The sequence below is a fragment of the Panthera onca genome, chromosome A2 (genome assembly GCF_046562875.1).
Source record: "Panthera onca isolate mPanOnc1 chromosome A2, mPanOnc1 haplotype 2, whole genome shotgun sequence".
In the NCBI taxonomy this organism is placed as follows: Eukaryota; Metazoa; Chordata; class Mammalia; order Carnivora; family Felidae; genus Panthera; species Panthera onca.
Genome location: NC_138340.1, coordinates 41,642,336 through 41,661,178, shown reverse-complemented (window position 1 = coordinate 41,661,178; position 18,843 = coordinate 41,642,336). Strand labels below are relative to the sequence as shown.

Here is an 18,843-nt window from a genome sequence, read left to right as displayed (position 1 = left end):
GGGGGAAAAATTTAAGAAAATGACAACATTGGATCTTTTGGATTAGGGACATTAGTAGCTATTTCAAAATCCATTTCTTCTGAAAGTTCTCCTTTTCCACAAAGAAAAGTGAGATTTTTTACCTTGTGTGATTTTCCCCTCAGAGGTAAATAAAGTCTGGGGACTAGAAAGTATAGCAAGCTGCCTTTTTTTAATGTTAATTTTATTTTTAAGAGTGAGAGAGAAGTGTGAGGAGGGAGGGGCAGAAAGAGAAAGGGACAGATAATCTGAAGTGGGCTCTTTGCTGACAGTAGAGAGCTTGATGTGGGGCTCGAACTCACAAACCTTGAGACCATGACCTGAGTTGAACTCCAAGCCTAACCAACTAAGCCACTCAAGTACCCCAAGCAAGCTGCTTTCTTAAGCAGCTTGTGGTAGGTAGTATTAAGGGTTAATGGCATGTTGATTTTGCAGGGGAAAGGTGTTCAGAGTTAGCAGACTTTGAGGTTTGAGTGCACAGTCCCTAGACTACCTGCATTTCTAACATCAGCTGCAAGTTCTGGCTTTGATAATTTCCTAGGACTGACAGACATCACTGAAAGCTATTATACTGATAATTCTGACTTATTTTAGGGAAAGGATACACACTAAAATCAGCCAAATGAAGAGACACATCAGACAGTGTCTAGCACAACCCCAAATGCTAAGCTTTTGTTGTCCTCAGGATGAGTAAACCTCCTGACATTGATGTGTGGTAATACACAAGGACTATTGCCACCCAGGGAACCTTGCCAAGCCTCAGTGTCCAGAGTTTTTACTGGGGCTTCATTACATAGTTAGGACTGATGAAGGCACATGCAGTGGAGCTCAGTTGCTCAAGTTAGATCATACCCTGTGAATCAAATCTTTTACCTACAATTACACGGTTGATCTTTGTGATGTCGCCAGTCCCCATCCAAGACTATCAGCATGACTGGTCCCACTCTCAGATGTAATGTGGCCATCACCACCGTAAACAAAAGCATTTCTATCATGTATGACTTTGGTCACCTGCCAGAAGCTGAGAGCAATAGCCAGATGAAGGGCAAGGCTACATTCTTGGAGCAGAAGGCAACAGGCATCACTGCCTGGATTCTGAAATCAGATGTTCTAGAGTGTGTACATTCTGAAATGCAGTATGTGAACTTGCCCCTCGCTCCTGGCCACTTTTGGGCCCAGTGCTCCTCTTCTGTTCATTGGAAATCATTATCTCTGTGAAGATTAAAGAACGTGTAATGGCCACATAAGATTCACACACTGGCTTTCACTACTGCTGTTTTCATCATGTCAATGATTATTTACAGTATTATTTTATTATCCTCATAATTATGGTAAATCTTTGCTTCAGCAGGAATTCCTCCAATTTTACTGAGCTTTCCAAGATAGGAGAATGAAGAGTTTTCTTTTCTTTTTCCTGTGGATTCATTTGTTTTCAGAAATGCACTGGCAATGATTGTACAACTAAAGTAGCATAAGCATTTGTTGATGGCGTTATCTCGTTCCTTTTTAAATTCATAGCACAAAGACAGATGTGTGTGTGTGTGTGTGTCTTTGTGTGTGTGTAAATTCTCAGAAAGTACTCAAATTGCCTTAACTAAAGTAGAAAACCTTTTAAAAGATACTTGCTTAGGGTTGTAACCTTCTTTTAAATTGGCTGGTAATAAAATGGAAATACCACCAAATGTTGAGTTTTGGAGGTCAAAACAGAAAAATAATATTGTCAACATTCTGATTTGTATGTATGGCAGATTTTATGAGAAAGATCATACTCAAGTATTCAACTTATTTTGAACACAACTTTCATTTTGTAAAGACCCTTATGACAAAAAGAGCCCCTGTAATAGGATATGCATCAGTGAAAAGTTAGGTAGAGTTTATAATTTTAAAAGTAATTACTAGAGGGGTGTCTAGGTGGCTCAGTGGATTGAGCATCCAACTCTTGATTTCAGCTCAGGTCACAATCTCACAGTTTGTGGGATCAAGCCCCATGTCAGGCTCTGCACTGACAGTTTAGGGCTTGCCTGCCATTCTCTGTCTCCCTTGCTCTCTGCCCGACCCTCCCCCCCCCCACCCCCACTCGTGCATGTGTGCGTGTACACTCTCTCTCTCAAAAGTAAATAAACTTTAAAAAATATATTTAAAAAGATTAAGTAATTAGTACAGGCTTATTTATGCTTTTAAGGTTTTATTAATATAGCAGTGGTTTTCATACTAATGTTCATTCTGTCATACACGTTATTAGGCTGTTAACGGTGTAACTGAGCCTCATTGACAAAGTAATACCTGCAGAGCACGTATTGTAGACCAGGGAAGCAATCCCTGCTTTTTCTTCGTTTGCTTTAAAGAGCAGATACTGGTTGCTTATTTTTATTCTTCAGTTCTAGAATACCTTTTCCTTATTATGATTGCTTTTTGGATGTCTCCCACCCCTACAGGTGAGCTTCTCTTACAAGGTCCAGTGTTCATCAGAGAGCCCAGCAACAGCATTTTCCCTGTTGGTTCAGAGGATAAAAAAATAACTTTAAATTGTGAAGCGAGAGGCAACCCTTCACCTCATTACAGGTACAGTGGAAAGTTTGCAAATCCAAATTAAGAAATAACAATGTGGCCATTGTGATTTTGGGGTTTTTTTTTTGCTTCAATATATGTATGGCATCCATAAGAAATAATACATGAAACTGCAGTTGTATGCTATGTTCAGCAGTTCTGATACATAAACATTGGATCCATACTGTATATATTTGATTCATTATTCACTTTACAATGAGATTCCTTGTTTTAAAAAAGACGTAGCAGAATATCTTAAATAAACAATGCATTTTCACTGATTTATAGTGCAATTTAATTTATAAACTCATTAGTTTACGTGCACTTGTTGGGAACATATCCATGGTGGGGATAAAATCAAATGTTTCAAAGGTAGTTAGAAGTCATAGTTTTTAAAAAAGTTACTTTTTGGCTATTTGTACTTCTTTCTTTACCATTTTACTGACCATGTGTGTGAAGGTTCACTAAGTATAGGGGAATAAAGTACATTCTTACTAAAGTTATTTTCATTATTCTCAAAGAGAAATTATATTAGTTTAGTAGATTTTTTTTCATGTAAGAGTATGTATTTTTCAGATTACATGAATAATACTTGTTCACTGAAAACCGTCAAACATCACAGAAAGGTATAAGAGAAAAAAGTCTGAATTCCCATCCGCTTAAGATAAAAATATTAATATTTGGAGGTTGATGATGGATGATTTGGATGGGATGGGTATTTACTTTTTTTAAAAAAGCACAAGCTTAACTATTTTTACTGTTATGTGTGCTTAGGTGACCCAATTTAATGAAGAAATGAATTATTTATAAACAGCATATGCTGCTTTCATATAAGTGGCAATGAGAAAGTGCTCGAGGCACCTTGAGAACAACATGCTCTTTTGGATACTGTGAGCATTTGTCTCGAAAACTCTGTTTACAATATTAGTTTCTTGGCAAAACCTCCTCTGTAATCTGCAGAACAAGCATACTTCAGCCTGTGTTAATAAAATTCTAAGTGGTAAGAGTACTAATGCAGACCTTATAGAACTTCTATTGTTTTCTTAATCCATGTAAATAATAGAAGCCAACATTCATTGTTCAATTGGGTCAGCATCGGGTTAGAAGGTAGACCTTTGTATTTTTACATCTGGAAGTAACCTAAGTCAGTCTCTTTCAATAATATTCAAAGATATATTTATTGAGCACCTGCTGTGTACTTTCAACAGAATACACAATGATTCCAGGTTACTGGTCAGAATTGACAGAGGTGTAAAAAGTTTTCTCTCTGCCTCTTCCTCACGCTGTAGAAATAAGAAAAGTATAACATAAAGTTAAAAAAATACAAGAATCTGTATTTTATGAGTTAGTTCAATTAGTCAAACTTGAGCACATGTAACATCTGAAAATATTTTCTTCTTTGGGAGAAAGATGAACACATCAACTTTAATAAAAGACGTTATCCTAGAAACATTTTTTTGCCGGCATTTTCATTCATCTATTCATTTCTCCCTGAAACAGAAGATTATCCTTTTAGATATGACTGTAATATGATAAAGAATCCATATGAATGACTCATCTGTGGGCTGTTTCTCTGTTGTCAGTGAAGTTGTATTCCTAGCATTTATCTTATGAATAATTTGATGATAAATGTGTTCAGGGGAAAAAGATTTAGTCAGACAAGAGTGTTTTTCTAAATTAACAGTTTAATTGTATTTGTAAACTTTTATCAAGTAGCAAGAAGTCTTGAGGTCAGAAATCCAGAAATAGCCTGTTGTTGTGTTAATTTCTTTATATATCAGGTATTTATTGTAATGCCAGAGAGTGTCTTTAAACATACTGATGCCATGTGTAAAATGTTGATGAAGAGGTCCTGCCATTTACACAGTGCCTCTTAGGTTTTATGTTGTGGCCTGGGATGTGGTGTGTTCCAATTTAAGCAGAATCTGTACCTGAGACCAGGAGATATGCGACTTAAATTGATCCATCAGTTTTGTGTCTGATAAATGAAGAAATTTAACATGGTAGATATGGTTCTAAAATACTTGGTTTGTAGCCAGATTGAGCAGACACTTTCATTATAGCTCTAAAGATTCTCTAAAGTTAAGACTTGTAACCAGTATAAAATTCCACTTAAACTGAAGGTTTATAGTCACTAGAAGTCGAGACCTTGAAAAAAAGCATAAGGGAACCTCTTTACATTGTGAAAATACAAGGCTTTCCTGTAACAACAACTCCCCGTTATTCATGTTATCTGTGTAAGAGGTTATGCTGAAGGAATAAATGGGAGTATACAACCCTGTAGGCTGTAATTATGACCTTATCTACTTAGGCAACACCTTCAGTTATGACCTGATTTTTTTCTCCTATCTTTTGACTTCAATAGTCAATCATGGAATAGTTTGTAGAATTCTTTAAATATTTCAGGAGAAAATATGCTTGCTTGTTCTTATTTTTTAACTATCCTTTAGAAACTACAGATAAATGGTATAAATATGGAAAAGCACTGAAGTTGGGGATTTGCTTTTTGACATGACATCAGAGAAAGGATATATTTTTATAAGGGTTTATAAGGATAAGCAGTTAGATAGATGGATATCAAGGGGAAAATCAGTGGTTCATGTGAAATTTACAAGTTGAAGACAAATCCAACCCTGTTTCCCAAGATTTGAAATAAAGTTTAAGAGTCTGATAAAAGAATACCCTTTGAAAGCCCACAGCCTATCTTGTAGACTGGGGCAAATTTGTCTGATGAGAGATATATTCTTGGTTCTCCCATTGGGTAAAAAGAACTCTTAATTGGCCATATTAGATATCCAAAAGTTCAGAAACTCTCAAGAGAAATTACTTGTGTTAGGGTTTAATTGAGACTTTTATTCTTCTCCCCACCCCATCTCCCCACCTAAGCCCCAAAGCCTATATTTAAAGGTTAATTAGTATGTATTCTCATTGTAATTGCTGATGATGACAGAAGAGATTACCCTGAGGGAGTATTAGTAACTTTCTTAAGTGGGAGGGATTTTCCCTGACTTTTCGTAGGGTTATAAATGCCCATTATTTCACAGTTTGCTCACATGAAAGACCCCAGCTAAGTCACTTCTACGGATGCCATTCAGCCTTTAAAGGAACCACATGTTTGAGACAGACTGGGGCAGAATATGTAGATATCTAATGGCGACCAGGCAGGTAAAAAGCTCAAAGAGGTGGATGTGCCTTGAGAACATATAGATACATTGAGTAATGACTGGAAACTATCCAACATTCAGCCACAAGCCTTTTGAATGGTGACAACTGCTTCTCAGCACTAGCCAGTGATTACCATCCAGGTATCCTGGTCCAGTACAACAAAAGCTTTTCAAGAGATGTTTTAAAATTCAGGTGTTTTCTCTTTGGAATCTCTTGTAATGTAGGCCAAAGAAAATAAGTCTTAAAGTGAAATGTGGCCCACGTGGGTTTTATGTTTTCAACATTTATTCTAGCTTGAGACTTACGAGTTGTATTGTCCAATGTGGTAGCCAGTGGCCAAAAGTTGACCCGGGAGATTTAAATCAGTTACGTTAAAAATGTATTTCCTCAGTCAGAGCAGCTTTATTTCAAGTGCTGAGTAGACATGTGGGGCTAATAGTTACTGTATTGGAAGGAACCAAAGACCATTTTTATGCTTCCATAAACTTCTGTTGGATGGCTCTGCTCTAGACTGATCCTTGAATCCACAGCTTTTCTGTTTTTTTTGTTCTCCCAAAAAGGAAGTAACCACAACCTTATTGTCTTCCAGCTCTATATAATAAGTAAACTATGTTAATAAAGTACACTGTGAACAATATTGGATATACAAGTTATATGGACTAAGTATCTTTGCAAAATATCATCTCCCCTGGCCACGGTTTCTCCCTTTTAGGTATGGTTCCCTGTATTGGAATTTACTGAAAATCAACTAAATGCATTCAGTTTAAGGTAGAAGAGGAAAATAAGAACCACTAATTGCTGCTCACCATTTATTGAAAGAGTAAACTGTAAGGAAGAAAAATCTGAGTTTTCTTGTTGCCCATATATACACAGTCACACACACACACATATGTACACACACACCACGTATTACTGTACATGGTACCACATGTGGTAATACATATGGCTCCATATATGTACTACATTTGTATGCACTATATATGCTATATATATTCTACATGTAGAGCATGTATAATATTTTGATTGTATGCACTTTTTCCCTTACATTATCTTGTTGGCATGTAAGATCTGATGTCACTGTTATTTCACTTTTATGCTGCAAGACAAATAAGTGTTTTTGTTCCTCTAAGTTCTTTTGGCCTGGGGCACCTGGGTGGCAGCATAGCCACCGGTTGAGCATCCAACTTTGGCTCAGGTCATGATCTTGCGGTTCATGAGTTCGAGCCCCGTGTCAGGCTCTGTGCCGACAGCTCAGAGCCTGGAGCCTGCTTCAGATTCCTAGTCCCTCCTCTCCGCCCCACCCCTGCTTGTGCTGTGTCTGTCTCTGTCTTTCAAAAATGAATAAACATAAAAAAAAATTTTTTTTAATAAAAAATAAATTCTCTTGGCCCTTCGGGAGACAAAATCCTTTCTGCTGGATTAGTAGGCCTGATTCTCTGTGTTTATCTTCATGCTCAACAACTTTTAGCATCCCGACTTCTCCAGCTGATCAGTTCTGGTCCCCACACCTACAGTCAGCTGTATGAGCAATGACATGTTCTCATGGTTGGCATGATTGCTAACCATTAAAGAGTAAAGAATATCTATAGTGCCAGAGGGAAGTGGAGGTAGACAGCATCTCTTACAGAGCATTTTAAACTTGGCTATGTTACTGCCTCTCTCATGAAGCCTTCTTAATATCCGCTGTACTGGGGTCCATGCTCCAATGATATAGTGCCCATTTTACTCCATACCTACTTGTATGATAAAACTTACCAAAATGAAATGTGTGATTGTCTTGGTAGGATGTAACCCCCTTAAAGGTGAAGACGGTTTGTTCTTCACCCTCACCTTCCAAATGCCTAGCAAATAGTGCATGCTGAATTGGAGCATGAAAAAAAAAAAAATAGAATGAAGTTAATGGGGGAAAACAAAGCAAATTTGGGATTAGGTCATGTTTAGGAGCCAAGAATGTCATGAAGGATCAGACGGTTAGAAGTGGTCAATAGTACATTTTAGAGCGTATTCTTAAGTGTGGATCGATTCCTTTTTTGGGCTCCATTTTAAGACACATCGCCCATGAGGTGACAAAGCTGATTGCATGGAACACAAAGCTTACTTATATCCTCCCCTTAGCAGCTGGAAAAAGAAGGCATCCTTCCTACTAGTGTCATCAAAAGTTCTGAATAGTGTCAGAAAAAAACATGACATTTAAAAACTGCTAATAGTGTGAGCAATCAATATCCAAGAAAAATGTAGAAGTTAGATGTTACAGACAGAATTATAAAAAATAATTCACATCACATTTGGTGCTGTTCTTTCTTGTGTGTTTGCAGTGGAGTGAAAAGACAGGATAACACATAAGGACCAAAGCCAGGTTAAGTCAGTTGGGCCACATTCATATTCTTAACTAAGCACTGAGGCCAAGACAAGGATTGTTCTGAGTGGTCAGGTCAAGTCATGTGAGGAGTGGCCTCTTCAAAGGGAGTGAGGGAGCACTGCTACCAGAAAAAAGCAAAAACAGGTACAGAGAAAGCCGGAATGGCAAACCTCTTTTATTATTCTTGTACCAGTAATTTTAAGGCAATCAGTGATCAATTTGAATGAGGCTATAGCTATGTAAACTAAACAGTTGCTTTTAATCCCAGTGTTTTTTTCTTAAATATGTATGTTTAAAATTTATCTATGAGTGAGAAGAAATGGAAATCTATGTCATAAGACACATCTTAAAAACTTAATTTTTAAAAAACACAGCATTGCAATTTAACTCGTTTATATCTTTGGCAATTATTGCCGAAGCCTAACTAGTTATTTTTGGATAAAGTATTGAATATGCAAATTTAGACATTCATTCTTTCAAGGGCTGCAATTATTCTCATCACTTCAGTAAACATATTAACAAACATTGCATTTGAACACAAATGCATTTGCTTATTAACTTGAAAGCCACATCTAAAACCACAAATTGCTTCTGTGATTAAATTCCTAATTTTCCTGTCAGCCCCCAAATAAAGTATTGCCCGTTGATTTAACAAGTGTTTAGTGTGGGCTTATTTCCAAAACTTAGCCCCACTCCCTAAAGATTTCAGCAAATTATTTTGTTCTCTTCACTTTATGTTCCAGTCTAACGTGTGATGTTTTTTTTTTTTTACCAGCTTATTGTTTGTATTTCCGTTTTCCTGACCAGATTTTGTGTGATAGCATAGCTATCCTGAAGGACATTAGCTTTGTATAAACAACTGTGAGGTGAATTGTATCCAGGGATTATTTTGAAACTACCTGATGTCAGTCAGTTTAGTTAGTTTCACTTTTTAAAGGGTGACAGTCTCCAACCTTGTTATCAGGTTCTAGTGAAAGACCCGTTTTAGGGCTTGGTGCCTGAAATTATAGTGGCAAGATATGTCTATGATTATGTTCATGATTGTTGTTCATGCCATTGAGGTTTTGTGTAAGGGTTGCCATATCATCGAATAACTAGAATGGTAAGTAAATAAGAACTAATAAGTAAGTGAAAATAAATATGCATTCCTTCCTCATCTTTGAGATGTTTGTTACTAATGTGGCTGACCACAGGGAGGGACGACTATATGGAAGTTAGTTATGGCTAAGTTACTCCACTCAGGAAACTTCTATGAGACCCTACCATGCACCAGCTATTATGGCTGATGGTGGGAATTCAGCAGTGATTGAAACACTCATCAGGCATTGGAGGTCATGCTTTCAAAAGCACCTTTCAACTCTGAAAGTGTAGGCTTTTTGTACTGACTTAACTTCTTACATAAATTCATGTTTGCATGCACACACGCACACTCTTACACAGTTTGTTCTTTGTATTGGAAGGCAGTGATTCTTGTACCCTCAGTCACTGATGTTTTAGCATGTTTTCCAGAAGTAACAATTATAGTTTTCCTCATGAAAAAGCAGTAACTGCCAGTTGTAATAGCCCCTGTGTCAGGTACCTTTTGCTGTTATAGTCAAAATTCAAAACCTGTTGGCTCAACGGCATGCATGATGTTTTAAAGAAATTGTATTCAAAAAACGTTTACAGGGAAATTTGCCATAGACTCCCACCATTCTATTGTACAGGCTTGGCCCAACCTCCTTATCCCCACCTGCCCAGTGTTTCTCCAGTGAGGACATAACCAGCGCCCTGTTGTGTAGACAATGCAGACATGATTTTAGAAGTTGATAGATCAAATTCATGTTGTCTCAGCCTAGCAGAGTGCACAGCCCAGAACTTCTCATTCCAGCCCTCAGCTTCTACTCATTGGCCCAGAAAAAAATTCACAGATAACCTCCACACAAAGAAATGCGAGGGGATGAGAGCTCATTGCGTGAGAATGAGTAGATTTGTGAAATATGAATATTAGACCATTTCTCACTTGTGGATTCTAAAAGCAAATCCTAATTTGTGTAGAATGAGCATTTGAACACTGGAGGCTGGCAATGAACTTATAAGATCATTCAAGAGTGTTACAACATGATGATTATACAAAGGTGCTTAATCTTGTGACATTTACCACTGAGCTAAATCTACAAGGTTAGTCTGTTTCTAGAGCACAATGTAAATGTTATATGATTGAAATACTGGTATATGCAACCCCAAGAGCCACTGGGCTGTCTTTTCTTGCTCCAGATCACTGCATTAAGCCTTTTGGAATGGAATTTGGGTGCGCAAATGTTACTTTTATGAATTTTAAAGCAATTTTGATATTTCAGAAAGACTTTATTCTGAAACTTTAGAGTTTCTCATGAACTTCACACTTCATTCTTAAAAGTGGACATCTGCACCTTTTACAAATAATTGTGTATGTGCAAAACTAAAAGTCAGTATCTGCCTCTAAAAACTTCCCAAATTCATGGCCTCAATGTGCCACTCACCTGTCACACTTTATTACTATGTGTTGTTCTTGAACTCTAAGCAGTTGATTACAATTTACTGCAAAGAAAATTAGTCTAATTTGTAGATTTATTGGACACATACTTTGTAAAAGGAGTAAGTGTGTGTATGCCTTCAGTTTTCTTGAAGGTTTCTTATGCAGAAGAAAGTATCAGAAATATTTAGAAATCAGGCTTAAATATGAATATTTTGCATTGGGAACTTAAGTACACTATTTTCTCAGGATGTGATAATTTTTTGGAATTTCAGGCCCAGAGATTCCTTACACATTTCAGAGTTTAAATAAATACAGACCTTTTTAATTCACATACTTTCAGTAAGAGGAAAAATAATCAGTGTTTAACAAGATAACTGAGGACTTTTATATCATCTGGGGATGAAGTCCATTTAATAATAAATAGTGTTAAGAAGGAGGGAAATAATTGTATCACTTCGTTAAAAGAAAATTAACATTCTTTTGGGTATGTCTTAGCTCTGAAGAGTTTGGTGAAGCAAAGCACTTACTTTTGGCATAGCGGAAACATATTTAAAAGGGAGTAGATTTTGCCTTTTCACATAATGCAATAATCTAGGCATTCAGTCTATGTGATGAAGATCGAGCTAAAGAAAGTACGAAATATTTATGCATGAAAAAATCTTTTCCATTTTAGTTGTTTAGTCAAAGCTTTGGGAAGATAGCTTTCAGATCTTAGACACTTACTGATATAAAGTATTTTCCTACATACTTTATGATATCTTAAATCTTTCCAGCTACTAAGTAGGCAAGAAGAATTGCTTCTCCATATTTTTATTTATCTTTTCAATTTTCCACATAGCCACTGTACCTTTATTATTCATCAGCTAAACACAAAAACACAATTTTCAAATTAAGCCTTCAGACATGTTTAGTCAGGCCATAAAGATTCTAACTCTAGAGCTAAAATCCTCTTTTCCCCCAACAAAGTGTATTTTCTGGGTAACAAAAATACAAGTACCCTTTGTCATGAGAGTCTGTCGTTCAAAAGTGTATGAAATTAACTACATCTTTTCTGATTTGAGTTTAGAGTTTTTCCCAATGCAAGCATTAAGATGCTCAGAAGCTTACAAACCATTCATTGCTTAAAAATTCAACCCACCACATGGGGCATCTGGGTGGCTCAGTTGGTTAAGCATCCAACTTCAGCTCAGGTCATGATGTCACGGCTCATGAGTTCAAACCCACGTTGGGCTCTGTGCTGACAGCTCAGAGCCTGGAGCCTGCTTCCGATTCTGTGTCATCCTCTCTCTGCCCCTCCCCCACTCACACTTTGTCTCTCTCTCCTTCAAAAATAAGTAAAAATTAAAAAGAATTTCAACCCACCCACTTGTGATTTACTGTCATATTTATTCTCTGAAAGTCAAACCCAGCATGTGTAGGACTGTGTCTTCCATGTGGTTTGTCTGCATTTGTACCTGCCTGGAAACCATTGAAATGTGGGACTAAACTTATACATTTGTTCATTTCCTATGCTTCCATCATTAAAACTTTATTAGGTATTATTCAGATATAGAAAATGATATAAACACATAATCTAGTGTAATGATGAACACTCATAAAACCACTACTCAACTTAAGAAATAAAGACAGGGGCATGTAGGTGGCTCAGTTGGCTAAACATTAGCTTCCATTCAGGTCATGATCTCATGGTTTGTGAGTTCAAGACCCACGTTGGGCTTTGCTGTCATCATGGAGCCTGATTCAGATCTTCTGTCCCCTCTCTTTCTACCTCTTTCCTGATCTCTCTCTCTCAAAAATAAATAAACATTTAAAAAAAGAGAAAGAAAACCAAAAACCTAAATTTCCTCGTATTGCCCCCAAACATACCCCACTTTCTTTCCATGAGAGCTTTAAAATACCTTAAAGTGGAGGTTTTTCATTTTCACGTTTTAAAATATGTTTAGTGCATTGATACTACTTTATATGTTTTAAAACTTTACATAAATGGTATCAGACTGTATTTTGTGTACTTTCATTTGTGATAATATTCACATTTCATGTCTTTATTTGTTTTCAGAGCACGTAATATGTCCAAGTTAAATATTTTATGTACTAATATAACAATTTTTAGATGACACATGACATGAGTAAAGAACTCTGAGCTGGGATTCAAAAATGAGTACTACTTCTGGTCCAGTAATGAGTTATTTGGGAACAGCTGACATCTCAACTTTTTTATTGAAATCCTCATCTATAAAATGAGTATTAGATTACCCACATTCTCAGTTACAATGAGCAACTGAGATGATTGTTGTTATAATATACAAAAATTTATAGAATTGATAGTATAATTTTACTGTAACAATTAAGTCTTCCAGGAGGAAGACGGCTTAATTTATACAACAGATGTGTTCTTGAGACTGTGGGTTATTTCTGAGTTTTTCAAGGTGAAATCGACTTTGATGTGTCAAGTATTCTCCTCTTTTAAAAACTGTTTTTTCTGTTTAAAAACTCGTGTTTAAAAACCAGCATCTTTTTTCCTTTCTTATTTTGGCTTCCTATTGATAAATATGGCTCTGGGGTTAATGCCTTTACTGTTGCGGACCCCCTTGGTGGCATTTAGGGTCTTTTACTGCAGTGTGCCATTTAGGAAATAGCATTGTGATGGCTGAGAGGAGTGGAGAGTGCCTCAGGGATAGGTATTTACCCAGACAAATTGAAATGGATAGTTGAGCACTTATCCAATTAATTTATTAAATGTGCTCAGTCGGTCTGAATAAATCAAAAGAAGTGTGCTCTTTCCCCCCTTCATTGGCAGCATGAGATTGGCCTGAAGTACATGAGATAATTACCTCAACTTTCTACTTCCTATTTGCCTATGCAGACCCAGCCTAAATTTTCCCCCCAGTGAACAGATCATTCTTACCTCTTCAGAAAATCTTGAAAAATCCTTAACTTCTAGAGGCTATTCTGTTATGCTTTCTACTATACTTTAACCATTTGTTTCCCAGCTAAATAGCTGGGCCATGCTTCAATTCAGGTATGCCACCATGGAATAATATATTTATCGTCCTCATTTATGAAAGGTGATGTTTAAAGTAGATTTTATAATGTGGATTTTTTAAAAATTTAAAAAATTAAATTAAGAGGGGTAAGAGGGGAAAAATCTTGATATTTATTTTACAGATGGCAGCTGAATGGAAGTGATATTAATCCGAGTATGGAATATCGCTATAAGTTGAACGGAGGAAATCTTGTCGTTATTAACCCAAACAGAAACTGGGATACGGGAAGTTACCAGTGTTTTGCGACAAATTCACTTGGGACAATTGTCAGCAGAGAAGCTAAACTCCAGTTTGCATGTAAGTTTACATTTGCAACATCTAGCAAACCCAATATTTTAAAATATTTAACTGAGTTTGTGTGGTCATTTTGGATTTCAGAAACAATACGTGGATTTTATTAATTGGATAAATAGGTTGAGGAGACAATTCAGTATGATCTTTTGGATCTCTATGTACTGTACAAATCAGAGCTTAAAATGCGTGGGGGTGTGTTTTCCATTTTGCTGTTTTTGTAAGGATTCTGTTTAGGAATGGAAAAAAGAATCCAGTTAAGAATATGTTCATCAAGTAGCTACTCTGTCTGCTACTGCGTTTGAACTGAAAAGAAAATGAAGGAATTGTCAGACATGATCCTCGCTCTGGGAGAACATTGAAATTAGAGAAATTAGAGAAATTAGAGAATTATGTCTGAGAGATTTGAAAAGATTTAAGGAACCAAGACAATGAGAAGGAAAAGAATCTTATTGACCTCCCTTGTGGTTTTGCCCAGCTCACAGTGACCTTCAGGGCAACCCTCACTGAGGCAGGGCTCTGGAGGCCAGCTTTGTACCGTGTTAATTGGACCTGGGTGAACTTGTGGCCCAACCTGAGAAAAATCACAGCCTTTCTCCAGGGAATTCTGAATTGGGACCAGAGATCTCATTTAGTTTTTATCTTCCTGATAATATCTTGTGACTACTTTCTACTTTTTGCTTCTTTTAGTTTCTGTTCCTTTGCTTTAGCTGTATATTTTGTATGTAATGCATCTTAGGGTTACCTTGGTTGTAAGGTTTCTCTTAGTTCTTTACATATACCTCAGTAATTCTGAAATTGGAATGCATGTGTTCTTATAATGTGGTAGTATTGTCTCCCCACAGCCACAAGCCATTAAGAAATTGATGATGTGTCATTTAATGCATGGTTTATTCTGCAGCTTTCTGTTCTTTATAATGACAATGGTTGGTTTTGCTCCTGATACTATATTCTGCATGCTCTGTTTGCATACTTACTTGCTCTTTCCATTGTTTTCACTTTGTTATCTTCGATGAACAGTGTTTCTGGCTCTCTGATTTAAAGCTGTACCTTCCTGAGTACTTTGAAAGCTAGATTTTATATCATACAAATTTAAGTTTGCCTTGAAGTTTACCAATTAGTATTGTATATGTTCTTTTAATAGCCAGAATTTTAAATCTAAATTGTTTTTTCAGAGTTACTCCATTTTAAACAATAAGTTTCGTTCCTTTTTTCCCTTCCTGTATATTTTGCTGTCCTGGTGATTTCTGTGGTTATTGATTTAAATTGTTGTTCTGCCGTTTTCATAGAGGGGTGTGTGTGTGTGTGTGTGTGTGTGTGTGTGTGTGTGTGTATACACATACAGGGCAAGCATATATATTAGGCACTATGTATATATGCATGTATGTGTGTATATACTAAGTATACATATAATATTTTTCTCATGAATGATTTAATATGTGCATATTGTCTTTAACCAGAATTTTGCCAGAATCTATGAGGTATCAGTGTTTTTACCTAGTTTCAGTGCCCGCCATGAGACCTCTTCCCATTCTTGCATTTTTATTTTTTTAGTATCTCCATTTTTAAATATTTACTATTTAATAACTCACGTTTAAAAACGGAACTATGTATCATCATATTTTAAAATTTATTTTGAGAGTGCACGCATGTGTGAGGGGCAGAAAGAGAGGGAAAGAAAGCATCCCAAGCAGACTCCGTGCTATCAGCATAGAGCCTGATGCAGGGTGAACTGTGAGATCATGACCTGATTTGCAATCAAGAGTCTTGATGCATCACCAGGTGAGCCTCCCAGATGCCCCTGTTTCATCGTATTACATTTTAAAGAATGTCATTATTTTGACTTGAGTATGCAGATACCTTCTGGTTAGTACAAAAGTTGAATCCCCAAACTGCCAAAGAATTCCCATATGATGTCCTATTGTCTTATGGAGTTAGTGTTGCTGAACACAAGTCTGAGATCAGACTCACTTCCGTTTCTTGGGAGCTCACCACCATTTCCTTTTTTTGTTGCTTTTTTGTCTCACTTGGTTGCATATGTGATAATTTTTCTTCATCCCTTTAGTTAAAAACATGCATATTTCTAGCATACAGCAACGTTTAGCTCTTTTTAAAATTACTTTGCTTAGAATTTGAGTTATTATTATAATTGCATGTTTTGTACACAGTTTAGGAAATTTTCCTTCTTTTATATCTTTTAGTTTTATGTTTGATTTACTCATATTTAAAAGGCACTGATACTCTGTGTACTGGATTTTTTTTGTCCTATTTTTTGAAATACGTTTTACCTCAGGCTGTTCTTTCCTTTGAATTTCTGTTCGTCCTTCGATGAGGCCACATCTATTTGTTTGTATTCTTTTGAGGATATAGTCAGTTTTCTGAAATGCTCTTTTGGATCTACAGGCAGTGTTTGTTCCCACTTCCATTTGGTGTTTTCATTTTTATGCTTAATATTTTAAATATGCTCTAAAGCAAATTTTATCCAAACTCTGTTTTTATCAACAGATGCTACCAGTGGATTACCCTGACTCTGTTTGCTTTGCTACATGCAGAGGTCAGATTCTTTGCTCTGATCTATAGCAGAATGTACAATTCCCAGTCTAATTCCCTATTTCTAGGAGTCTTTCACCAAATATATTGTTCCCTTTATGCAGTGATATTTTTCTATTACAGATTTTTTAAAGATTTTTTTTCAGTCTATCCTTCATAGAGAGTATGGCTTGTTTGGAAATACTTCTGAAATTATATCATGCCTCTTCTAGTCTCCCTGTCCAGTACTTAACAGGCCAAGTGGGATAAAGTTGTTAAGTCTAGGATTTTATTTACCCTACTTACAAGCTAATAAGTTAGCCTGCTGCTGTTTCACTGATGATAGCAGAAGACACGATATTCCTGGATCAGTGACAGAGGGCTTTATTACTCACAGCTCAGCAAGCAACATGCCTCCTTACCCTCAAGTCCCACAGAGGTGTTAAGCTGTGGCTGGAAAGATGCTGCACACACAGCTGAGGAACACTGGGCTTAGAGACCCCACCTCTCTTATAGCAAGCAGTAAGCAACCTGCTTTTAATCCTAGAGAAAGCCATTACCTTATCCTTCCAGGCTGCTCTCTGCAGACACATCCTGAGAAAGACCTTTCAGCCTTGGCACACCCGGCAAAAACTTGCAGAGAAGCTAACAGCACATGGTTGATTGCCTCTCTCAAAAAGGGTTGTCAGTTTTTTGTTTGTTTGCTACGATCCTTGAGTTTTTCACTTGGGTGCACCCTATCAGGATACATGTGGTAACAGCCTCACATACATTCTTGTTCTGGTGCTTGTCATGAGTTGCTTAGCAGTGCTGGTGTACAGGGAGTCTTTGGTTTGCTTTGGTTTTGCAGTTTGAGGAGGGGACGGTTCATAAGTGTTTTTTGGAAATAGACAAGAAGGAATTTTGGGTATTCTTTGCCTAATGCCATGTTAGATTGGAAATGTAAAAGGTGCATTTTTAAAATGATATAGTTGAGATATAACTGGTATCTTTTGGTAAAGAGACCAAAGACAGTGGAAAAAACAGTGGAAAATATTTGCTAGATCAGAGATTTCAAACCACCAGTTTTAAAAAAGCCTCGCTTTGACTTGGTAGCCTTGAAAGGATGTGGTGCATTAACCGAAGATGGAATTAGGATCAAGACCCTTGTATTAGTAAGATGCTCATGACTTCAGGGCATTTTGACTGTCTTTGCTGTAGACAAATGGATGGTAACTGGGTTGTCACTGAGAAACATCCAAATTGTTCACTATATGTCTCCTCTCTCGATTATGTTTGCATGGTTAGTGATACTTTTTGTTTGTATTAGTTATGGAGAAAGTATTTAAAATGTGCTTCATGGATAAATGAATATATGAAAGGATAGTCAATGCACCACTTTTAACACTGGAGAAAATGCAAGGAAATGTTATCTTAATTTTCAAGTTGCTTCGAAATCGTGTTTGTAATAAAATGAAAATGAAAAAGGTCATTCTTAATTTAAGAGGTCTCCTTTTTGTAGCCATTCTTAACCCTTTCCAGTAGATTATTTGTGGAATAGTAAAAAAACTTCTGTGGAAGGGAAAAATTTTTAAAATGATGCAGTGTTTGAGTTATAGATTTCTCAGTTATTTGCTATTATGTGACATGTGTATAATCTTTGATACGTGTTTAATATATTTGAACATTTTTTCCAGATTCTTAATTCCAACCACAGCAGTTTAGGATAGCAACCCCAAACCCCCAAATATCTTTGCTTCATTAATACTCAGTTTTATTTGTCTTATTCCTGAATTTCTTATATTTCTTTATTACAATGTTTTTATTTTGGTCATTTTGTGGTGCATTATATTTTAATCATGAATTATGTTAGACATGCAAATAGTAGGGAGAAATTGGAAAGAATTTCAGTGTAGCCACCAGTTAAGATTTAAAGCATTTGAAGTTCAATTAAACCTACCTGCTAACTCACCCTGCTGACATTTCCTTCACTGGCTGCTCCTCTCAATAGTGATTCACTGCTGTAAATTAAGTGTGGTTTTTATCCTTAGAATGCACTTTGGTTTTTCTAAGCAGCAGGCGAAATTGTTGTACCTTTTTAATCTTTTAAACTTTTATATAGTGGCATCATACAGTATGCGTACATCTGCAACATTTTTGTCCCCTCAGCATTAGGTTTTGAGTGTCTGCTGCTCTACATCCTTGCCAGTGCTTGTTATTGGTCTGTTTTTTAATTTGTGCAAATCGGGTGAATATAAAATTGCGTTTCACTATGGTTTAATTTGCATTTCTGTGATTACAATGACGTTAAACTCCTTTTCTATATTTGGTTGATGTAGATTTTTTCTTTTTACTGTATGATAGCCTTTTTTTTTTTTTTTACAGTTCTTTGTATACTTTGGATTGATCATCTT

The 18,843-nt window shown here is 36.5% G+C and overlaps 1 protein-coding gene across 2 annotated transcripts in view; it reads left to right on the top strand.

The window, feature by feature from the left end:
• Positions 1-18,843, top strand: part of CNTN3 (contactin 3) — a 350,559-nt gene that overhangs the window by 124,483 nt on the left and 207,233 nt on the right. For both annotated transcript variants that reach the window (XM_060631569.3, XM_060631568.3), the window contains exons 3-4: positions 2,454-2,580; positions 13,752-13,927. In XM_060631569.3, coding sequence (XP_060487552.2) covers positions 2,454-2,580; positions 13,752-13,927 — 303 coding nt within the window. The remainder of the gene's footprint in view (positions 1-2,453; positions 2,581-13,751; positions 13,928-18,843) is intronic.